Source organism: Cyprinus carpio, chromosome B1, assembly GCF_018340385.1.
Source record: "Cyprinus carpio isolate SPL01 chromosome B1, ASM1834038v1, whole genome shotgun sequence".
Taxonomy (NCBI): Eukaryota; Metazoa; Chordata; class Actinopteri; order Cypriniformes; family Cyprinidae; genus Cyprinus; species Cyprinus carpio.
The window spans coordinates 6,967,449-6,993,497 of NC_056597.1; the positions used below are offsets into that span (position 1 = coordinate 6,967,449).

Consider the following 26,049-nt stretch of genomic DNA (forward strand, 5'->3'; position numbering starts at 1 on the left):
TTATTTTGGGGGTTTAATAGTCCTTTGAAACTAAAAAAGTGAAAAGTGACGTGACATACAGCCAAGTATGGTGACCCATACTCAGAATTCGTGCTCTGCATTTAACCCATCCAACGTGCACACACACAGCAGTGAACACACACACTGAGCAGTGGGCAGCCATTTATGCTGCGATGCCCGGGGAGCAGTTGAGGGTTCGGTGCCTTGCTCAAGGGCACCTCAGTCGTGGTATTGCCGGCCTGAGACTCGAACCCACAACCTTGGGGTTAGGAATCAAACTCTCTAACCATTAGACCACGACTTCCCCCCATTTAAATAAATAAATAGAGGCTGAAAAATATAAATAAAATAAGACAACTCAAATTTTTATAATACAGTTAGAATTTAATAATAATAATAATAATAATAATAATAATAATAATAATAATAATAATAATAATAAAAATTGTAGTCATTGAGTACTGGTATGGTGAATAAATTGACCTGTGTGTCTGAGTGGGAGAAGACATCCCACCTGCAGATGGCGATATGACGTATGATGCCAGTAAGATTACTCATACATACTGTACAAAGACAGACACAAAAGGAACTAAATGATTGGTTATATTTACATATAAACCTTGTTATATTTTGTTACTTTGTTACGTGCATGTTTGTTTTATTCATATATGATCATGAAGCAGAAATTAAACTTCTGAAGATGTTGCTGGGAATCAGAGAAGGGGATTTTCATACATATTAAACTGTAGTACATGTAAATAATTGTAGCTTTTCGTTGTGGACCTCCTGCTTGTTTTCTTGAAAGTGCTTCACGTCTTAGACACAGAAGCATATTAAGACATTTAAAGTTGGGTAATAATTTTTCATTAACCATTTGACTAAATGATTCTGATTTTATAATGTAGCCTATATGATATCTACTGCCTTATAGCTTTCGCACAGGATAAAGACTTTATTTGTAAGTATTTACATTAGTGAATCACAGCCAAAGTAACTGCCAATACTGTGTCTCAAATTCAACTTCACATTGACTTCTTTTATTACTGAACTTTTGTATAAAAAACAATATCAGATTTGCAGGCCTCTGCTGCCCTCCTGCCATTGGTTCAATAAACAGAAAATAATTCAACCCAATTCTAATCATTTCACCACATGGCATGCTTACACACTAATAATCTGGTATAAAAAAGGAAAGATAGAAAAAGGGAAGAAGGAATGAGGAAAGAAACAGATCCTAGTTTAGTCAATGGCCTTTGGGACCCAATCAGGAAAATATGGACTCACAATGATCCCAATCAGATGGACAAACTATTATTACCAAATTAACCAAAAAATATGATGATTACAATCATAATCATTATAATCATGACAATTATCATTAGCTCTCTAATGTTTCACCATGGCTGGCCGTAATTATATTGGTAATCTCCTGAAATTCTGAGATTACAGGAGCAGTCACAATGTTATTTATTTGGAGGAAGAGAAAAAGATTTCCCAGGTTATGTTCAGATTTTGAATTTCATTATGTCTTAATTCAGTATGAATTTCATTATATCTCTTCACTACATAGTCAGTGTAGAATAAAAAGTATTGAGCTAAATTCTCATTTCAATGCAATTAAATCACAGTGGTTCAAAGTAATTCTCCAATCAGAGTGTTGTTCACCTTCAGGGGTGGAGCGTGATTGGCTCTTGAGACGGAGGGAGGGTCTGAATCGGGTGCGGTCATTAAAACTCCAACTCTTCTGGACCTTGGTAGGACTCGATCCATCAGTGCTGATCTCAGCTCCAGGCGAACGTCTGTCTATAACAGATGTCTGCCTGCTTTTAATGCTCTGTCCACGTGGGCTTGCCATTCTTACCCGGTCCTTAAAACTCAGTTTCTGACTGAGAGGGGGAAAAAAGAGAGAGAATAAGAGAGTGGAAGAAATAACAGCACTTTCCTTCCTGCCATGAGCAATGGCAATGACTATCAAAGAGCAGTATGAAGTACAAAAAGTGCAGAGGCCAAGTCATTTTTTATTAGTTCTGCATTGCTTGCTTAGACCCCCATAGTATTAGAAGTGCAGTCAAACAAACACTCTAAACAATCATTATGAAAGGGCCCTTCAGGTATAATATGCTGAGACAAAATCTAATGTAAGATGAAAGACTCTAGAGGAACATCAAGAAAAGAGGGATAAAAATCCTTCAGAAGTAACTGTAATTTTCCATGAAATCATTTACAAATTACAAATATGTTGAGATAATTATTCAGAGTGAGTTTAATTGTTCTCAAATTGCATGAAATGTGAGTAATGAAATGCATTTTTCATGCATGGCTATTAACATGGTCAGCACTAGATCATCTTGGCTAATTTCAGTTATTAAAATCTCTTACGATGAATATTATTTAGTCACATATGAATTTAGAGATGTTCACAGTTCACTGATGAAGAGTTCAGATCAAGCCTTTAAAGGTCAAGTTTAAGTCAAATCTCATTTATGGTGAGATTCTGCAGGCAAAAAACGTGACTTATCTATTGTCAATAGTGTAGCAATGCATAAAGCACTGCTCACATAAAGGTCACTTTCAAACCAAACAGCTTTCTGTTGGTCAATCGGATGAAATTGCATGGCCAACTTAAACTTGATGCAAAATCCACAAGTGGAAATTTTGTAGCCTTCATTGGAAACTCAATGTGCAGATTTCTATTGAAATGACTAGATTTCGAACACAAAATTGCACTGAGCAACAGTAAATGTGACTATACTTTTGGGGTCAGATTTACGAACAGCGTGCACAAGTGCAAACACATGAGAGTTCTATAGAACACTCACGAGAAATCATTATCTGTATTCAGTTTAAGAGAAAATACACTGCAGTCCTCTTTATTTCAGAGAAAACAATAGAACAGACAGCTGAACATGAGTCAGAGAAAAGAGCAGCGGCCACTCAAAAATGCAGCACTGCAGTGAGTCATCCACTTCTGCTCAATAATGTCACATTAGCAACCATACTAATTATGGTATCATTGCCTCTTGGTCATTGATGAGTACTGCATCATAAATGAGTGGATGGATGCTCGTTTCACACAAACAACTGCTCAGAAGCCACAGAAACACTCTTTGAAATGTTCACTCTCAGACAATTGTTACAGACAAACAGATGAATTTAATTTATTTGTTCTGCACTTAATAAATAAATAATGATGTGGAAATGATTTTGTCTGGCCTTGTTCATACTGGCCGCACTATTATGGCTCAATTTGAAGTTCTATCTTAGTAATTATGCAAATAGCACCACTAGCTCTTCCTGTTATCTGGACTGATGAGACTGTGCATTAGTATCTGCTGTGTAATGCAGTCATTCAAACAGCCTGACTTGAATTTTCTCATTATTTCTCTCTCTAATTGAAGTCAAGGCCCCTAATAATCACATTTGTCTGGTAAGTGACAAAACATGAAAACATGAATACATCTCAATTATTTGCTATTCCATTACATCTGTTTAATGTATACATGACTGATGAAAATTAGAGTGCACTTGATAACAGATGGCAGTAAACAGTCTCCATAGTCAAACGAGGTTTAACACAAGCATAACAACAGCAATGTTTCAAATTCTGTCTCAGTTGTAAATTATTTATAGTATAGAGTACAGTATATAAGATATGGAACAATACAAACCTTGTAGATGACTCTCCTTGATCCTTCCTTTGTGTGGTGTAGAAAGAGAAATACATGAAAGTGAGATGTTTTCATTGAATCTTCAGTAGACAATAAACTACACATGACACAGTTTCAGATTCACTGGATCCAGTTTATCATAGAATACTTCATGCATACTAATGCATCAAAAGCAACAGCCAGTTCAAATCATAATGCATGGATAAATGCAACCATTAGCATATACATGCAAATCACAACATGCAGTATATTGCATGACATTCAAAAGCTCAAGCAAACAAATGTGCCATATTTGAAGCCCTACTAAATGACTAGTTTATTCTCTGTATATTTATAGTAATGCTTTTTAGCAGGTCTTATTTACATTTCTTGGACCTATGTGATATATGTGCATATATGAATGACAAGCCAAAGGCACTGAAGCCTTTTTCTTAATCAGTTAGAAAATTTGACTGTTGCTAATACTATTTACCAAGACGGAGGACTGCTCATGCACTTCATCTATAATTGGGCCATCATAACAGAATGTGGGCATAAACGCGAAATGGAGAGAAACATTACCGTCCATTCGCATCGTTTTTTCCCTTTCACTTTGAGAGAAAGACTGCAATCAGGTGATTTCATGGACAGCTAGCCCTACATTAGACCTGCTATTGTCTGTTACAATGGATCCTGGTTTATAATGATTTTTGTGGATGACTATGAACATATCAGATAAATCCGAAATGGACAATGTACTTTTTTGAATGTTGTAATGAAGAGGACGTGAAAAGAAGAAGGGAACGTGTGGGAGGCAGGCACAATTATGTTACACGGGGGAATCAAACAAATAGAGGGAAAGAGGAAAGTTTTCCTCAGTGGAAATATAATGAATGAAGCCAGGGATAGACAGGAGATGCTGCCAGGGGTTTGTACCTACTTTGTAGGACTGCAGGTATGCAACGCCTTCAAATGAGGTTTCCAGGTAGCAACGGAAACCGAGTTCTCATCAGCCGCATAGCTACGCCACACACACTACATGCAAAAATATATAAAACCAAAAAAACAAAGGATAAAGGAATAAGAGGAAAAAAGAGAAGAAGAACAAGCCCATAGAAGAGAAAGAGAAGAAAAAACAAAACAAAAAGGAAAAAAAGCAGATTAGTAAAAAAAAACTACACAGGTTTTTTCGGTCAGAGCAGGCATCCATACATGCCTCAGGACAGGGACTGTAGACTCATAGTGACGCCAAGTGGCCTCAAGGTAAGGACGACTACCATCGGTGGAGTAATATCGCCACGCAGCCTTTTTCAGGGTTAGGGAGAGTAAAACATTGTAAGCAGAAATATAAAGCGTGCACACACACGCACACGCATACACACACACACACACACACACACACACACACACACACACACACACACACACACACATTCTTGCATTTGTGGTTTACAGGGACTCTCCATAGGCGTAACACACAGGTTACCAACCCCCTAATGCGTTTTGCTACAAACTCTTAATTGCTGGTATGAAAACCAAATTAGTCCATAATAAAACCAGCATGTCCAAGCCAATAAAGTCTCTTTGCTATGAAGTGAACCATGTTTGTCTGTTAGGTAAGACTATCTGCAGTCTCAGCCATTTTATAAGAGATTTATCAGGCAACAAAGACCATTGTGGTGCATTCAGACACAAATAACAGTTACATAAAAATATATGAGACCATTAGAAAACAGTACTCTACTTGGAGGCATGATATTTAACATAAAAATCTCTGTCAAAAAATGACACTATAAACCAAATTCTATTGTATAGGATTGTGTTATATCCCCAAATGTGAGGGCAGATGTAATGACTCTGGTGTCTGACCTGTATGAGGCAGGCAGCAGGGTTCCTTCTCTTCTCAAAGTGCTTCTGTCTGTGCTGTTCTTGAACCTTTAGGGCAAAACCTGAACCCAAAATACCCTGCAATGCAAGTAAAGTAGAACCATGTCATTAATGCTATAGTTTCGAATTAGACAATAGGACTGTAGGAAACACACTCATGCTAGCAGCTCTTTGTAAAAGCACCTTCCACTATCACCAAGCAACAGTAATATATTGTATGTTCTCATTAACATATTATGTCACACTGAATTCTTACAAAGTTTGTTTTATTACTACAATTTAAGAAGTACTACAAGGGATAGTTCATACAAAAATGACAAATCTGTTATTAATTTCTCACCCTCATGTCATTCCAAACCCTCTTGTCTTGGGGGTAAGTAATTAATGACAGAATTTTCATTTTGGGGTGAACTATCTCCTTAAGAAGTTATTTAAGAAATTTGCAAAACTAAAGATATCTGAATTGTTTTTTAGTTTTTTGTTTTTTTAAAGTATGTTAGTATATTCCAAGACATATATATAGTAGCACTTTAGATTTTGTACTGCACAACCATCTCAACTGACTGTAACTTGAAATATTAAGTTACTAACTCATGTAGTTTTTGGCTTTTATTATGAATAGTATAAAATTCAAAACCACCAAATGCTCTGGAAACAATGTTAAGTACCACGAAGCTTGCAGGCAGAAAGATATATCTTTAATTTAACTAAGATGAGTGGTCAAACTCAGCTCTCTCAACGTTTTATCATTTCATGATAAAAAAGTGGAAGTCCAAAGGGGTGAGCTGTTTAATTTGAAATTAGAACATCCATTTCCACCATTTCCATCAACTCATTTAGGCTGATTTGTAAATTTGGCTGAAAACCCTGTTGCTCTGACAATGTAATCAGCCAAACTGCCTTTGCATTTCACAAAGATACCTAATAAAATTCTGCTTTAGGAAAATTTAGCAGCCAGGAATAAGATTTCACTGTGTACTCAAGGCTGAAAACCAAGAGGAACATTAGCGACTGTCTTAATTATGCAAATTATTTATGCAAATTATTTTCTTTATTGGAGTTGCTTCTGGAGAAGTGACAAGATAAACAAACACTGGATTAATACTGTAGGTAGTGTAAAGAAACAAGGTATGAGAATGTTTTTCCTGTAATTAAGGTTTACCGCAGGCAGAGTGAAGAAAGAGATCCCAAGCAGAGCGAAGCCAGCAGATAGCATCCGTCCAGTCCAGGTTTTAGGAGTCTTATCTCCATAACCTATAGTAGTGAGGGTGATCTAATAAAAAAAAACACACACACACACACACACACACACACACACACACACACACACACACACACACACACACACACACACACACACACACACACAGAGGGTCAATAGAGAACTTTTGAGTTTGTATCTGCGAACTACATAACTTACGTTTTGATCTTGATTTGCCAAGATAAAAGACTTGTCAAGATGGATCAGATAACTTTGAATAAAGGGTATTATAATAATTTATGACAGAATGTCCTTTAGGACTCAGATGTAAAATTGTTTACAATAGTGCAAACAAAAATTAATTTATATCTATTATTTTAACTGACACTTTTGTTTTGTATTTTCATTTTTATATTTGATTCTAATACATTTATTAATATTACCACAAACTGCATAGGCCCAACATTAATTAACATTATTAATATGACATAAACTGAAAAAAAAAAAATTCTGGTTTCTGAATGTCTCTTTAAAAATTCATGCTGAGCTCACCACAACCTTATCAGAACAGATGTGCTAAATCATTTTTTGTACTTCTGTATCTCTTTATTTATGCATATATGTATATTTGTCTTTTTCTTTTGGGTTGAAACAACCTGAATGAGCCTGAAATCTATTCTCTGAACCATCAAAGGCATCCAAGTGAGACCAGAGATGGTGTTTGTCATTTGTGCCATCATGATTTCTTTCTATCTCCATGGAAATGGAATCTGATGGGCCTACATATAACCTTTATGAAAAAGGTGGAAGGAAATGATCAAAAGGCTGAAAAGTGTGAGCCTGAAATTATTACTGAAATTTGATATCAGTGGTCATATTAAACTGACACCAGTACGTCTTGCAGTTTTCCAGTAATTTTTGGATTACCCAGGAATAATTGCATAAGAGTCACATGTATCTGGCACCACAAGAACTTCTTTTGAAAAGCTCTGTATAGGTCAGAATATTACTTGGACTTGGTGAAATGCACCATTGTGAAGAGACTCACCGTGCCCCACCACAATGCATCCGCATAGGTGGCAAAGTCTTTATTGAACTCCTTTTCCACCAGATAAACCAGGAAAGAGGAAAAGATGAGCACAAGGAACCCAATGTACCAGGCAGTGACCAATTCCTGTTAGACAGAGAAGCATTTAGAGGACACCAGGATGATACTTAAAAAAGTACAAAAAGTACTTGAGAATATGATACAGTAGTTTTTGCTCATAAAACAAAGCATGCATTTAAACTATCAGTAAGTAACTCAAAAGCAAAAAATTCTAGATGGTGACTTGTCAATGCAATAAACTTACCTTGCTGTGTGCATAAACTACAGATCCCAGAAGCTTCCAAGTTCCTCCACGGCGGTCCATGCGTACCATTCGCAGGATCTGTAAGAACCGTAAGCTTCGCAGTGCAGAAGTTGCAAAAATGTTGCTTTGACTCCCAGCCGAAACCACCGCAACAGAGGCAATAAGCACTATAATGTCTGACGGTTGGGTAAAAGAACAGAAAAAATGATGTCAGAAAACATTTAACATGCGTAGCATATCACAGGAGATATAATTTGCCATGTGTGTTTTAACGGCATATACAATTCTAAAATATTTAGTTAGTTAGTTACCAGGTCCTCTAAAACAGTTTAATTCTCTTTAATTCTTTTTTTTCTTCTTTTCAGTTTAATCTATGAAAGTGGCACCTGACTTCCTAGTAACATGTTATTGTATACTGTAAATCCCACTGGGATCAAAAGGATCTAATAATTATTAAATCTCAACCTTTTTTGGACTTGAAGGCCACCTATTATATTTCGACCAGAATTTCATCTGCAATTATATGATTTTTTTAATAACAGAAACTGTGAGCATTTCCAGAAGTTTCAAGAACTGCATGTTCTTCAATAAAATCACTTAGTTTTTTAGTGTTCGTTTTCTGAGGCCTCCTGGTGGTCGACAACACCACTGAACATGTTTATACGTAAATGTCTCATTAACCTGAAAAATTGTCAGTGTAGTTTAATGCAAGTAAATGACATCCCTCAGCTCAAACTAGACAATTTACTTCTCAAATGAGACTTCACAGAGGAACATAGCCATTTTGTTCATGTAAATGATTGAAAAGAGCGATATCCAAAATGTTATTTTGCCCATATTCTGTGGAAAAAGAGGATTGAGGGAGGGAAAAAGAGAGAAAGAGACAGAAAGAACAAGCGAAGGACACGGGAAGTTCACACAGAAACCACATCCACTTGGAGAAGCGACATCAAACCCTCAAAAAGCACAAACAACTCCAAGGAACTACTCAACTGCAATAATATTTTCTTTCTCTTTCTGATCCTCCCTCTAATTTCTCATATACTTTGTAGTCGATGAACTCAAACTTTCCAGAGAAGGGGCCTTCATGCTCAGCCACTCTACTGCTCTGTGCTGCAGTCTGTCGTTATAAGTCAAATCAACACATTACATGTGTTCTTAAAGTCTCTGGGGAGTCTCGAGCTGGGAGAGAAAATGCTTATTTAGGTGTAGAAGTGCACTCTGGATCTATAAATTATGACTCCGTTATCCAGCACAGCATAGAGATGACTCATGAACTCAAGGAAAAATACACATGAAAGAGACCACCATCACAATTCAGAATCAGCCCTGTTGAAAAATGAAAGAATTTTATTCCACTATCTTTTAAAAATGACATTTAGAAAAAAAAAGAAAAAAAAAAGAATGAAGTATTATAGTGTTTTGGGTCCAAAAGCCTGAAACCTCTAGTGACAATGCTTTTATTTGACATTTTTCTAATATAATACAGCTTACTACATAATATTTTCAAAGTCCTACTTTTTATGTTTTTGCCAGATTTAAAGGACAGCAATATTATGGATAGAGAACTCATATTTTAGCTGGAAGCAAAGGTTTGACGAACTCAACTACATCTTAGATGGCCTGAGGGTGAGTTTATTTTCAGCAAATTTTCAACTACTCCTTTAAAACAGATTTTGAATGCCAGATTATTAGTAAGGTCAATGCTATATATCAAACTACCTGAATGAGAATTCTAGTTATACAGTGCAGTATAGAAATGTAACATTTTTGGCTTAAACTGAGTGACAAAATATGACAAGTTTATGCAAGCAAAATTAATCTGAAATGTTCTTTTTTGTGCAGTAACTAACTTTAAGAAGCCAGTGGATACCCATTCTTGGTGCTGCTATAAACTGCTGGAGGGTACAACAAAATCCCACACATCATCATCTGAACACCATTCTTTCTTTGACAGGGTTCATTCATCAGCTTAACACACAAATACCATCTAATGGCAGCTAATGACTTGTTGAATCCATTAGGAAACATGCACTCAATTTAAATGTGACAAAGCAAAATAAACCCTGTCTGCGTTAGTTTATTCTGGAAACGGCTTCCCAAACCATCTGTTAAAAAAACCTGTAAAACTACTTAAAACTTTCCATCAACAATCACGGTATATGATGCATTAATGCAGTATTTCCTAAAAAATATTGTTCCAGTCCATGTTCGCAACACTATTTACCTTCAGGTTCTGTAGGACCTCTGGGTACATAAACATTCACTCATAATGAGTTTTAAATTATATAAAATCAATCACCTGTTATTAATTCTTAGTGCATTCTGTTTCCATTAACATCATATTGATGAAATGGGGCTGTAAATGTGCATGTGTGTGGTATAAAGTGACTTCAGCCAGAAAGAAAATGACATACAGTAATTCTGAGTTCACATGCTAAAAAACCAGTTTCACGAGGTTCAGAAGTATCTTTAACATTTCTACTTTCAAATTTGTTTCCAGAAGTAGCCTAATGGTTATATGATGAGCTTTCACATGGATATGGATATTAAATGCCTAAAGACCAACCATTAATCAAATGGTTATGACAATATTATTTGATGGGTATTTTTCAGTTTTTAACATTTTAGTTGCTGCTTAGTTCAGTTCTAAGCAAGGGAGTCAAAATCATTCCAGTACTGAGACATTTGCTCCCTATAAATTCCCAGAATGCCTGCCTATAACAAACTGTGAAAAATATTAAATCCAAATGGTCAAGGATGAGCACAAGTGTCAATGTATGAAATAAGTATGAATCTTATTTTCTGTTGTGAAAAGAGATTACGATTTTAATGAACTCTAATCCCTTGTGTGCATGAAACCGCACCAATTTCATAATGGCACTAATAGTACGGCTGAACAGCTGCAACGAAGATGCACAATGATGGGCTGCATAAAAATGTTGTTTAAAAAATAGCTATGCTTTAATGCGCAACGTTGTACAGTAATTGAGTCATCTAATTGAGTGATGTTTGGGATCAAGACCTTTGCTAGTGCTGGGTTTGTGTTCGTGATATACTAACAAAGGGGAATAGTGATCAGATTGAGGCATGGCTTAATAGAATCTCAAAGGACATTTGGTCTGCACACACAGACACATTATTCCCATTATAAATGACATTCATTATCCCCATATATATCGATAAGGCCAGGGCTAAGTGTTAGCACTTAAGAACAGACACCACAAGCACCTACACACACTTAAACAAAGTAAGACATTATTAATAGCATTAATGAGCTCACACAGTGTAACAGCAGTCTGGAGAACATTAGACAGGTTGAGGGGTCAATGAATGAGAGCTGTTTGCTGAAGTGGATTTGGTAGTTTTTGGCAGCCACAACTGGAGGATGCGGGGTAAAAGGTTTGGGGTCAGTGGGTAAGTGCAGTTAGGTTATTTTACAGACATAAGGCACTTCCTTAATAGTGATCTACAGTTATGAAGCTGTTGCCTTGGTTACATAGGAATAAACATAATTTGTCTCATCACGGAAGGATTAAAGCTGACTTGAGCAATTAATTTGTGAGGGAGGATAGTATTAGTGTTACTAATATCTGCCAAAGCACTATCTATCTATCAATCTATCTATCTATCTATCTATCTATCTATCAAAAAAAAATTATACATGTGATACATAAAAGGGATTCTTTGATGTACTTAAAATTGAATGACCTAGAATTTTTTGTAACATTATAAATGCATTTACTCTCACTTTTTACAAATTGAATGCTTCTTTTCTGAAAGAAAGTATGTGCTTTAGAAATACCACTAACTAACTGAGTACTGTAGAGTCACCAAATATTTAACTCTCAGTCCATAACCAGTGATGATGGGTGTTTGTTTCTTTAACACGTGTCATTGCAAGTAACCACGGTCGAAAATGAACACTTTGCAACCATCAAAAGCGACTAAATCAGCTTTGGTGAGTAAATAAAATGTTGGTACTCTTTTATTTCTATCATGTAGTACAGAAAACCTTGTGACTTCAGAAAATATTTCCTCCAAATTTGGAATATTCCGTGCAGAGCAAGTCACAAAGTAGAAAGAAATGAGGAATAAATTGCCTACATGATTTCACATTTTTGTCACGAATGCAATTTCTTTCAAATCTCATCTACTGCTGTGAGTGAAATGCTGGCTGTTTATGAAAATATATATTTTGAAATAATGATATTCATGAAGGTAAGAAATGTTTATGGCAAGTAAGTCTTATGAAATCTCTCAACCAGGTTTAAACAGGTTAAATAACAGTGAACTTCTTTTCTAATACTGATCTCACTCTATCACCTCATTTAGAAATGAGAAAAGTCTGAAAAATCCTGAACTTAAACAATGAAAGCTTCATGATTCTCATTTCATGGAGAGAAACTTTGCACACTGATTGAAGGCTCACCTATAACACAGAACGGCTTCCTTGCAAAGCGAAGTCGTCCCTGCCATCCTCTGTACCGGCAACAACAACCAGCAGACCAGATTCGAATGATGTACTCAAGCCCAAACACCACAATCATCACAAACTCCTACAAAGACAAAGAAAGACATTTTCAAGTTTATTTGTGTGGGTGTGCACTTGTATCATTTGTGGTTGTGAAAATGATAACACTGTTAACCAACTACATTACAGCTGCATTACACACATCACTGCTGGAATTACACAGTGAGATAAGTACCGTACATTGCGCACAACAGCATTTTTTAATAAAGAAACACAGATGGAAGTGCCCTTGCCTGTCAAATATAATCTGTGGGTCAGCTATTTCTTGAAACAAGTGGAAAATAACCTGATTATAGATCCATTAGTGAGCTCTGTCATATACTGTATATTTAGTGCTACTTTGTAACTACAGTAGTCTAAATGTTTTCAAAAATGATTTACTCAAAGCATAATTTATCTGGACAAAAAACTGTAATTTAAATAAATAAACAGTGGAAAAACACAGAGATGAACAGCAACATTCACTGTAAATATTTTATTATTTTGAAAATTAATCATTTTAAATGAACCACACTGGAAGACAAATATCAGTAGAAATACAGAACTTTTCTGCCAGGACATTGTTTTCAAATATATTTCAATATATTTTAAAATATACAAAAAATGGCCAACAAATATTTTTTTGCTAAAATGTGTTTAAAAATTTGCATAAATATATTTTCTACCAATATTTTTGGCAATTATATATATATATATATATATATATATATATATATATATATATATATATATATATATATATATATATATATATATATATATATATAAATTTTTTTTTTTTTTTGAATGTATATAAATATATATTTTTAAAAGCATTATATTTGACCTCTATATTTCATAAATGCATATAAATGCATTTTCTTGCCCTGAAATACATTAAGAAATATATTTTGCTATATGAAGGCTGTAACTAAATATGTCCTATTTCTAAAATATATTTCACTGTTTGCAACATATATTTGGCATATATTTCAAATATAATTTAGCCACATAAAATATAGATTTTTGCCATACAGGCTTTACAGATATTTCCTTCAACCTTAAAACACAAAGCAATGTAATAAATAGAACAAAATACATGTATACTTCAATACAGAATATTCCATATTAATGCGGAACATTGTACAATTTAGGTGGTTGTGTTTGATTAATACTCCATTTTGCCCACTATAAAGCATTTTGCCTATTATAAAGCATAAACAAACACATTCACATATACAAACATGTGCAAACACAATAATGCACACATACAGCAGCAGATGTTGACTGGTAACCTTATATGGAGTTTCTGACTCAATTCACAGAGGTAAAAGCCATTTTAAAAGACTTCTGTTTTGTTGACTTACCTCATGTCTTTGCATTATCAATTAAAGGGGCAGCAGTATGACTGAATAAAAGAGTCAATAAAACAAATCAGGTCCATTTGTATGGCCATCATTACCAGTACACAAACCAGCAGGCTTCCAGGAACAGAAAACCAGCATAACATGAGCCTTTATCCAGTGTTCATATCTCTCACCTGTAGCTGGCTTTTGTCAGGGCTTTGTAATCAAATAACTATTGACAATATTCCATCAGGCTGCATTAAAGGCATCAAGTAAACCACAAGGTCTAAAAGTGGTGCATATTTTGCTGTGTTTATATTGTGATTTACTGATTTGGTTAGCTTGACGTGTTGTACAGTACTATTACTAGTACTAAACTTCACCATATTTGTCTTTAAATATGTGTGATACTCATCATCAGACAGATAGCAGCTGAATTTGGTGGAGAGCAGAGGCAATTTACTTTAGAGAAGTAGAGAATGTTGCCTATATCTCCTGTGCCAGGATCTGACATTTTCTGCTTTTAATTACAGTGAAAATCATAAGTATATAGGCATATACTATATAACATTAATTAATAAATGCAGAATGTAGCATTACATAGCTTTTAAGACATACAACTAGCTACGGTATACGGTATTAGAGTATAGTTAACACAGAGTTCATGTGATTTTTTTTTGAACTTCTTAGCATGAGACTGTTCTCATGCTTTATCCTGTTTGGATTTTGTTTTGACACTGTAGTTCAGCTCTTACCAAGATCAGGAGACTTTGAGAGGCCATTTCCTGGTGATCTGGAATGGTTGAGAAGACTGACAGCACCAAGCAGCCAAACACCAGGACAAACCTGTCAAAAAAAAAAAAAAATATATATATATATGCTTGTATTTACGGTTCAACGTCAAATTCAACTGATGTTGATAGAATAAGGCACTAATAAAAAAAAACTTTCCTTCAAATATTTCAAACTCTTAAGTACCATAACGTTAATTTCCCATCAGCAATATGAAGTATGGCATGAGGGAAACCGCTGTTCAGAGAACAACTGTATCTGGAGATTTGCATTATTGACCCCTTCAAATAAGGGGTGGGGGACATCTGTATTTGATCATTGGACTTCTGCGTCAGCCGCCTGATCTCTCTCTCCCTCTCTTCCATTAGCTTTATCCCTCTTGCTCCATCTAGTCTGGTTCCCACTGTTTCTTTTTCTCAACTACTTCGTCCATTTCCCTTCAAATTCTCATGCCTCCATTCTTCTCTTTCCCTCTTTCTGTCTTGCTGCTATATTCTCCCACATATCGTAGAAAGGTGAAGAGACACTGAGGACATTTATGAACAAAAATAAAATATAATACTAAAATAAAATGAACATTTTGTCAGGCTACATTCACAGTAATAGATAATAGGACACTGCTCTAAAATGTTCAGTAGCTTGAAATCACACTTATATAACCTAAATACCTATATACTAGTAGTATCAATAAGACAAATCACTCAAACTTTGGTAAAACCCATCTTCTAAAGCCAAGTAACATTACACTGCTGAACTCTAACACAGAGCTTCCCAGCCCAAAGGCCCATGAAACTCATTCCTATGACCTAATGCAAGTGGACAGAACTGAACAGATCAGAGAAAATACAACCTTGACTGACCCTTTGACTTGATGATGAACAGTCTTTGCTGCAGTGTGCATTTATCAAAGAGCTTTGCCCGCAAGAGCATTGATGCAACAATCATTCATTTTACAAATATGTACTGCCCTCTTTCCATTTTCTATAAAAACAGGTCTTCTTTGCAAAATTATCATTAGAGCTACTGATAATTTTCACCATCTTCATCAAAAATGTTTACAAAATTTTCCCAGTGTACGACTGAAAATTGGAGCTCTTGAGACTCCTTTTGAGTGGCGCCATGTGGTTGAGCTGGACTCTGTCTAAACTGACCTGAGTAAACTAGAAGAGGCTGTAATTTGAGCCTGTATGAGAAGGAGCTTATAAAACAGAGGTTAAAGGCTTCATCCAGCTTTGGTGCAGCGTTTGTGTGAAAGCAGTGGGCGTGAAAGGGCGCTTCACCCTTTGACCTGCCCTCCACTCGGAAACAGCGGCCGAGCTCCTCTACAGAGAACACAGGGCAGAGGGCAGGGGCAGTGTTTTCCATTGGCTGTCATATGGCAATGTCATTGCTGAATGTCTGTATTTGCTCATAATTCCAGTCCTTTCCAAACAATGTAAATACTAAATATTGCATGTGCTGAAATTTTCGCCGTAGGCATGAGGCTGGAAGTAATCACAGACATACTTAAAGACATCACGTTTACAAGTGTGTTATTGCTTTTATACCAGTGTTGCTGTTGTTAACTAAAACAATTAAAAAACATTGATTAAAATTAAGTAGAAATGTTGCCGGCGATAGCCTTGAGAGTAATGTTGAGGGATATTTGTGCTGACTTAAAGCGCTTCTGTGCTGCAGACTTCCCAAGTTCGAATCTGGGACCTTTCCTGATCCCGGGCCCCTTTCTTTCCCACATCGCTTCCTGTAACTACACCATCCTATTGAAATAAAGGCTAAAAAAACAGAGAAATTAAGTAGAAATAAAATAAAATATAAACATCAGATGAAAAACTCATTAAACTTTAATAAAAATCAAAAATGTTGCCTAGACAGCTAACTGAAATAAAATTTAATTTAATAAAAGTTTAAGTCGAAGTATTAAAATATTAAATACTTAAATATAAAGCTAAAAAGAATTTTAAAAATATGTATTTATAAAAATGACAAAAGCACACAACAAAAATACTGAAACATAAAATATATTAAAATTGAAAATCAAAAAATAAAAGCCAATTTAAAATATTAATCAATGCTATGAAACTATAACATTACACTATTTTGCGCAATTAAATTTAAGTAAGTTGCCTTATTGTTCAGTAAACTGCTTACATTTTAGAAACAATATTGGCATGTGCTTCGTCTGTTTTTACCCTAGTTTCTATTAAGCAACAGTAAGGTGGTGTTTTCTTTTCTGAACGAATCAGTGTTTTTAAGCAAATCATGAGTAAACATCTTGGTGAGTTACTTGTTTACTGTAGTTCCTGAATGAAAATGCAGTTTTGAGTGAAATGGTTGAGTGAATTATTCAATGACATATAAACACATATAAAGACAGTCACTTGTCTCATTCCTAAACAAAAAGAGTTTTTTTAATAAATCAGCTTTGATTCAGTGACTCTACTGAAGGAGTCATTGAAAAATCCCTACTTTCAATACACAGATTGATAGTTTGTCTGGAACTCACCAACACAGAAGCAGACTGATACAAGCATTAAAAAGTCCCAGTGCTGTTCAACTCAACCAATCAAAATATAGTATAGCAACTAACTCTTGTATAATTCCCAATTAAACCTTGAGAGTGGAAACTAAATAAATAAATAAAATAAAAAATTACAGGGTGACATTTGCAACAACCACCTATACTGGATGGATGGTTGAAATGACGTAGCGGAGAAAGTAAACTGCAATAGACAGTACAATTATCTGTCAAGCAGCCAGTGCCTGTCTGTTCTTTAGGGCTGTAGTATATAAAGAGAGCTCTTCTACTCTCCTGCCTCTTGTCAGCTCACTTAGACAGGACTATTTCAGTGTAGCGCCCAGGGCTAAAACACTCTTTTTTCCAGAGGAAAAAGGAAAAAGAATAATTGCACAGAACTGAAGTAGCTCCCCTCATCAATCATCTGTTAGCCCTAGCTAATTACACAACCCTGCTCTCCTACCTTGTTCTTTTGTATCTGCGTGTCATTTCCTGCCCTGGTGGGTGGCAGTTGGTGTCTGTAGAGTGTCACAGCCTTTGATGTTGAAAGAGGGGATCTTAACATTTACATGCAGACCACAGTAAACACACACTTTGGCTCTCTGAAGTGGCACTTAATAGGCATCGTTTTGCATAATCAAATTGATTTGTTTTGAAGGTGAGTGCCAGGGACGAGTGACTAATGAACCAAATCTCTCTCTCTCACACAAATATGTATCACGCCATATCATTATTTCTTATTTGATGTTAAAAACAGCAGATGGAAGCCTGAAATTATATTTCTCTCAATCCCTGTCACTATAATTTATATCACTAAACATAGTATTATACATAGTTAATAATCAAGTCTCCTACAAATGATCATGTCTGTGCAAATTGCAAATCACAACAAGGTGCTGTAAAAAGTGTCTAAGGATGTTTTCACACCTGCCTTGTTTGGTTCGACTGAATCAAACTCAAGTTCGTTTACCCCCTTTGTGCGGATCTTTTGGACAGGTGTGAATACAGCAATCGCACTCGGTTGTGGACCAAACAACCGCACCGAGACCCAGCTGAAGAGGTGGTCTCATTCTGCTTCCAAACGAACTCTGATATGGTTGAATGGATAATCCAATGAATGGATGACCTTAAGGACAAGTGTGGTTTTGTTTACAGTTTCTGGTACACTCACAAAAAGGGCAGTGTGAAAGCGAACCGCACCAAACAAAAAAAAATCAACATTGTATTTGGTCCGGACCAAAGCAAGTGAATTAGCGGACTTTCCTGGTGTGAATGCACCCTAAATGTCTTACAATCACATAGAATTAAATGCAAAGCAGGGGGAAAGAGAGTCAAATCTGGTGTGTGTGCAAAAAAGCTTTTTTTCTTTACTGATGTGCTGTCTAGTGTGAGCCACAGCAACAGAAAAGACCCAGCAATCCTGCAAACACTACTAATGTGTGAGCTGTCCGTGGTCCTGCACGCAATTATAAAAGCTGCACAGAAGGTCTGTAACGAATCTAGACGCACAGATCATGATCACCAAAATCCTCTCAAAGCTGTACTGGCCCCAAGAAAGTTAAAGAGCTGACATCTGTATTTAACTGACCCATATCAGTAAAACAAAGTATGTATGACTCTCACCTCAACAAGAGTAACCTTGTAACCTTAAGTAGTTGCCACCAAACAACAAAATCTCTGACTTACTTGATAGTAAAATAAAATATGTTTTGATCAGATCTTCTCAACCAGGAGTCTGGGGCCCATTAGGGGTCTCAGCAAACTTTGAAATAAGGTCTAATCCTAATAATCCTATTTGTGAATTGTAAGTGATTTGTACATCTAAGAACATTTGTATAATGAATAAACATGTTTATATTTTCTAGTTTACAATATTTGAACTATATTTTATACTACATATTTTAAATATTTTAACCTTTATATTTTCTAGCTCTATTTTTTTCATCAGGTAGAAAACGTTTGTTACAAAAACAAATGTTATACAAGTTATGTTAAGATGCAAGCTACTTTTACAAGTAAACTTGCAACTTTACTAACAGTTCTCCCCAAACAAAAAATTCTCCAGACTTGACCAGCTGTAAAACAAAATATGTTTAGAAGCTTGCATGCTGTCCCTCTGTCAGAGACACAAGGGCTGTCCTAACATAAACAAGATAAAGATTGAGTGCATATGGGGAGGGATTGTATATCATGCTTTTCAAAACACAAATACACAGCAATGCCAGCTGTCCATTAAAGCAAGTGCAGCATCTGTTTATACAATAATGACATTATTCTACACCACAAGGCTTAATTTCCTAGCAACAGAACAAACAGTCACCAAATAACCCATCAATTAGTCTATATACAGTCTCTCTTTAATTTCATATGCCTACTATTTGCTTTTCAACCATGTCTTTACTTCAGTCTCTGTCTGAACTATGTTAGCAGTAACAGGCTGTCGTCAGCCTGTCTCATCATGTGAAGAACACTGCTGCAGTGTCATTGGCTCTTTGTCAGCGTTACAGCTACTGGTTTTCTCCTACTGAGACAGGGTTCTCTCTTCTCTCTTAATATTCTTTATGAAGTAAGTTATTTCCAAACTGATACGTTTTTGTCGCATTTGAAGACAATGCCATCAGGAATATGAATCAATGCAGGGAATGTTTGATCCTGCATCCAGCCCAACCAGGACTTAATACCACAAGAAATATGCTTATAGCACGCATTTGTCAGTATTGCATAACCAGAAGTTCATCCACTTAGAAAATATAAAAAAAAATACGGAATAAAATGTTGATATGTAATTTTCACTTGTACATTAAATATAACAATACTATAAATTGTATGTTATTATATATGCTTTTGTAATAAATGTCTATCTTTTATATTTACTTACTATACTATAATATCAAAACGTATTGACAGGCTTTTGGCATAAGAAATGGTTCCAATTTCTAATAGGTTTCATATGTGTTTTACTTCATTTGACAATATATTTCATACATGGAAATGTAATATATACAGTACATATATTACATCTGTGTATGGGAGAAACCAAAGTCAAAGCATTAACATTTTGCGTGTTTGATCTTTTCTCTCTTATCTGAGACCATGTCACTGCACTGTATTTTGTTTTTGTAATTTTTACAGAAAAAGACTAAAAATGCCGCATTAAAAGCCTGCTAATTGGTTTAACAATAACCTACCTTACATATACGGTGAAAATTGCATTTATGTAATTCTACTGTAAAGTACTGTCAAATTTATGATTTTAGAAAGTACAACCTATGAATCAACATATAATTTAACAGTATATTATTTGTAAAACAGTAAAAGTCTCTGCATGACACATCACATACAGTATAAAACGTATATGTAATGTGTCATATAAATACTAATAATAAAGTTTCTTCAAATTTTTTAATCAGTAATGTACATTAGGTGTTTTGTGTTAAATGTTATATTATTTACTGTAAGCAATTTTTATTATATTTCTTTAATGCCATGTGTGTTACCCCGTTGGTGTTTTGTGTATATGACCCTGTGCACAGTCTATACGAGCACTGGCCACATTTTATGGACAGACCACTACAGTTTCATCATAAATGTGCTCTTTGTGCTCTGTGCACAGTTATAATGCAAATGCCAGAGTGAGAAAGACAAAGACTGTTTCTAAAACCAGCACTGATAACCCTCCACTGTCTCCCATGAGAGCCTGCTGGCGGGAAGTCTGGGCTTTCTACGTCAACTGATGTGTGAAAAAAGTGAAAGGATGAAAGAGTTCCCTACCCTTTGGTGACAACAACTCCAAACAAAATAGCTTTTTAGCATAAGGTACTAGCCTAAGTAACTTACAGTAGACTGCACATTTAAATGCACTTGCACCATAACAGAAGGATGATTTAGCAAGTCTGCATTTACAGATTTTAGTGTTAGCGGCACAGTGAGATAAGCTGTGCCAAAAGCTAATCTTCACAGTATCAAAGCATTATGCTTTATTTTAGCTCACCAACTCTAAGCAACTGTTGGTTTACCAGGCAGATGCTTGCAGTGAACAGAAGAGATTTGGATCAATGTACACAGTTTTGGTCAGTGTGGTTGGAAGGCAACATCTGATATGCTGCTATGCAAGAAATTATAAATGCTTTTTAAGACTTTTGCTCTTATTTATAGTCTGGAGGAGTTGATGCTAGCAGCTAAAAGTCAGAGCCAATCTACAGTACAGATTTTGGGTAGTTGGAGTTGAAATATTTCACTGAAAATTCTGGAGATTTCAAACATATTTTAGAATCATTGTTTTCTTCTGCCATGCATCTTCTAGTAATGAGACACATGTTTCTGCATAACTTTGTTGTGTCTGGAATTATTTGAAAGTCTGGTAGTGTGTGATCCTCAATCGTTTATGTATGAAGCCCAGTTTTTCTCTATAACCATTTACAAATCAGCAAGTATATGATGCCAAGTCATTTAAAATCTGTTCAGATAATAGTCAGATAATAGTTCAGACACACTCTCTCTGTTTAAATCTAGATTAAAAACACATCTCTTTGGCCAAGCATTCAAATAATGCATCTCATAATTTTGGACTGCAGTTATATCTGATCAAATGCACATTACTCTTTAGCTTGGGTTAAACTAATTAATTTTACTTGGTTGGAACAGCAGCTACACTAATTATGTCTCTATTTGTTTCTTTGTTTTGCCACGGTTAACTAGGATTTACATAAGCTTCAGTCTTGATCCAGAACACCTGAGAAGAGATGATGCCAGCCCCTCAGAGGACCTCAGATGATGCCAACCCTGAAACAACATACAGAACTACCAAATTTTGCTATAAGTTTGACTGCATCATATAATGATTGCTGTTAATAGTGTTCATCGTCTGTTTGATTACATCTTCAATTTATTTTTCCGTACATTTCTGCCATATGTACATAAACTGACAGTCATCACTGATAAGCTACTACTAAATATTGTAGAAACTTAATTTTCTGTAAAGTTGCTTTGCAATGATTTGTATCGTAAAAAGCACAATACAAATAAACTTGAACTGAATGTAGTGCATTTCAGCCTTTACTCAGTGCTAGTGTGCTTACAGTACATATGAAGAGTTCAGATGCAAAAGCCTCTAAGTGCCATTTGAAATTTTCTTCTAAGGAGCATTTTTCTCAGGCTTCTATGTTTATGTTCAGTTATTTCACTTTAATGGCAATAAAAAGAACCTATTCATTGCCATTAAAGTGAAATTACTGAACTTACACATAGGAGCCTCAGAAAAATGCCCCTTTTAGAAGAAAATTTCAAATGGCACTTAGAGACTTTTGCATCTGAACTCTTCATATGTTTGTGCGTGTAAATGCTTTTTGATAATTTAATATTAAAATATGTAATATCACCTGCCTGCATGCTTAATTGTAAAACTATGACAGTTGTGTGTGATACAAACAAATATGTACTTTATGTCAATGTCTGGTTGGTGTGCCCATGTAAGGCCACCAGAGGGCACACTTCTTAATTGTTGTTTGTTTCTCTGGACCTCAGTTCCCATCACCCTTTACTTTGACAATCAAGTCTCATTTCATTCAGTTGCATCTCATTGCATCTTGTTAACTTATTCTCATATAAGCCCGGTTTTCTGTGTCTTTGGTTGCTGGTTTATTATTTTCTGTTATGTGTTTTCTGATGCTCTGTTTTGCCCTGATTTGGATTATTCTGTTTTTGGATGTTTTACAATAAATGCTGCACTTGGATCTGCTTGTTTTGGAGAATTCCGTGACAGAATAAACCAAACATTTACAGATCCATCAGCTAGACTGAGCTATCGACTTATGGACCATGGGCATTCGAATTCTTCCTCCTGTTTGGAAGATGGAGCGGAAAGCTTGGCTTAGGATGTTAGCGGTAGTGATGGCAAGATGAAGGCTTATGAAGCATTGAAGCTTTTCATCCAAGTGGTTCACAAAAGGGTTCATTTCTCGAGGCTTCATTTGCTCACAATAACACCTGGTTGCCAAAGAGTATAAAACATGCAGATACTTTAAAGATGACCTGATGCGATCTATGATACGCTGTTTTGTGCCAGTTAAGGCATAGAAATAACGGTGAAGAAAAAAAAACAATTTCCGATAGACAAATCTATTTATATGAATATAATGTGTATTTTATAATAATTGTGTAACATAATACAACATAATTGTGTAATAGATGTATTGGCTTGAAATGAATGGGGCTATCAAATGTGTATAAATCAAGTCTTTGCTCATAATAGGCAAGAGGGGCAATATTATTATTAGTCTAAAACTGGAAAGTTTAGCAGAGGACTGTTAATTTACAAGATTTTAACTGCTTTCTGAGCTAGTCAGGCCAAGCGAGGCTTCAGACGTCATCAATGACATCATTGCTCTAAAGTGATACAAGCCTCAATACGCGCTTCACTGAAAGTTGCCGGGATTTTCTAGTCACACGCTCCGAAGCCTTGGCACAGAACGTAACATCACTAGTTGGTGGATCTTCGGCAACAGGGGATGCAATTGGGTGGACTGGCACAGACTTTTTGGACATTAGCATTAGGACTGGAACTTTGTGATTCTGAGGTCAGTCGGGTTTTTAATGATTGCTTTGACAATCCCTTGCCTCCTCTGGAGATGGAGGGGCTTAAGACTCGACTTTTGGAGCTTTATTGATTATCTCCGTTACCGCAATTTAGTAATGTCATGTCGATCTGAGCCAATTGCAGTGCCCCCGGAGATACCCAAGTCTGTTCCAGCTGATAGTGAATCTTCACAGTCTCTGTCTTGCAAGCGAATGTCAAGGAGGAGGTGGGCAGCAAAGACTACTCCAGTGGTTCCGAGTCTGGTGGTCCTGGAGGACCCGACTCCAGTGTTATGGAGTCTGGTGGTCTGAAGTCCGGTGGTCCTGGAGTACCCGACACTGGTGGTCTCAAGTCTGGTGGTCCTGGAGGACCTGACTCTGGTTGCCTCAAGTCCGGTGGTCCCAGAAGTTACTGAGCAGCCCGTTTTCTTTGTCTCTCCCATGATCCTTGCCCTACCGGCTCCACCCAGGCTTCTTGCCTTGCCAGCTCCAACCAAACTCCTTTCCTTGCCGGCCCCACTTAAGCTTCCTGCTACATTGGCCCAGGATCTTTTCACAGAGCCCACTCCATTCCGTGAGCCCTCGGAGTCCACTCCAGAGCCCGCTCCAGTCCGTGAGCCCTCCGAGTCCACTCCATGAGCCCTCTGATTCCACTCCAGAGCCTGCTCCTGTCCGTGAGCACTCCGAGTCTACTCCAGAGCCTGTTCCAGTCCATGAGCCCCCCGAGTCCACTCCAGAGCCCGTTCCAGTCCGTGAGCCCTCCGAGTCCACTCCAGAGCCCACTCCAATCTGTGAGCACTCTGAGTCCACTCCAGAGCCCACTCCAATCCGTGAGCCCTCCGAGTCCACTCCAGAGCCCACTCCAATCTGTGAGCACTCTGAGTCCACTCCAGAGCCTGTTCCAGTCCATGAGCCCTTGGAGTCCATTCTAGAGCCTGCTCCAGTCCGTGAGCCCTCCGAGTCCACTCCAGAGCCCACTCCAATCTGTGAGCACTCTGAGTCCACTCCAGAGCCTGTTCCAGTCCATGAGCCCTTGGAGTCCATTCTAGAGCCTGCTCCAGTCCGTGAGCCCTCCAAGTCCACTTCAGAACCCGCTCCAGTCCGTGAGCCCTCCGAGTCCAGATTCCACTTTAGAACCTGCTGCTGGCCTAGAGGCCGTCCCAGCGCCACCCAAGCTCCCTGCCATGCCGGCTCCTCCCTGGCCTCCTGCCCTACCGGCGCCGCCCTGGCCTCCTGCTCTGGCCACCCTGGCACCCTTGTCTACCTCTGTCTCCAGGCCATCTTCCGCTACACGGGCCTGGCCCGCCATCCCTCCCCATGATTTGTCTCCTATCCATCTCCCTCCTGAACTTTTGTGTTTTCTGGTGGAGCGTCTGGTATCTGCTCCTTAGAGGGGAGGTAATGTCAATGTCTGGTTGGTGTGGCCATGTGAGGCCACCAGAGGTCACACTTCTTAATTGTTGTTTGTTTCTCTGGACTTCAGTTCCCATCACCCTTTACTTTGTCAATCAAGTCTCATTTCATTCAGCTGCCTCATTTATCTTGTTAATTTATCCTCGTATAAGCCCAGTTTTCTATGTCTTTGGTTGCTGGTTTATTATTTTCTGTTATGTGTTTTCTGATGCTCTGTTTTGCCCTGATTTGGATTATTCTTTGTTTTTTTGGATGTTTTACAATAAATACTGCACTTGGATCTGCTTGTATTGGAACATTCAGTGACACTTTATTAATCCCATGACGACAATTGCAGATTTATGTGATGGCTTATATAAAACTCAAGTCTTGTCTGACTTCAGGGTCAAAGTCCTGAAGGGCTATGCAGCTATAGAGTTAGAGTTTAATCCAAACTAATGATGAACGCTGAGCGAAATATAGTTCATGAACTGTGCTTAATTCAACACCACCTGAAATGTGCTTCTAAAGAGGAGGAAATAAACTGAATGGAAGTTCATGTAGAAATTTATGCATGGTTGCACACACTGCTTAATTAAAAATGCTTAAAAATGCAACTTTTTTTTTTAACTCAAACTCTTTGGAAAAAAAACATGCCTGTGGTGATATGAAAATGATATTACATTGCTTTTTGCACATTTAGCAACAATTTGAAAATGAAATGTCCAGTAAGTAGCAGTAAAAGTTAATGGTCAATCTACTGTATAGCGTTTCAAAAGAGTACCAGGCAGCTACACTTAACTCTACCCTAAATCTAACATAAGTGTTAAT

At 36.8% G+C, this 26,049-nt stretch overlaps 1 protein-coding gene across 1 annotated transcript in view; it reads right to left on the reverse strand.

The window, feature by feature from the left end:
- The window catches only part of LOC109064273 (potassium voltage-gated channel subfamily KQT member 5-like), a 93,901-nt gene that overhangs the window by 8,560 nt on the left and 59,292 nt on the right, over positions 1 to 26,049 (reverse strand). The window contains exons 2-10 of the mRNA XM_042716394.1: positions 14,702 to 14,792; positions 12,520 to 12,646; positions 8,088 to 8,263; positions 7,784 to 7,909; positions 6,697 to 6,807; positions 5,517 to 5,612; positions 4,588 to 4,682; positions 3,669 to 3,695; positions 1,666 to 1,886 (exon numbers count right to left, since the gene is read on the reverse strand). Coding sequence (XP_042572328.1) covers positions 1,666 to 1,886; positions 3,669 to 3,695; positions 4,588 to 4,682; positions 5,517 to 5,612; positions 6,697 to 6,807; positions 7,784 to 7,909; positions 8,088 to 8,263; positions 12,520 to 12,646; positions 14,702 to 14,792 — 1,070 coding nt within the window. The remainder of the gene's footprint in view (positions 1 to 1,665; positions 1,887 to 3,668; positions 3,696 to 4,587; positions 4,683 to 5,516; positions 5,613 to 6,696; positions 6,808 to 7,783; positions 7,910 to 8,087; positions 8,264 to 12,519; positions 12,647 to 14,701; positions 14,793 to 26,049) is intronic.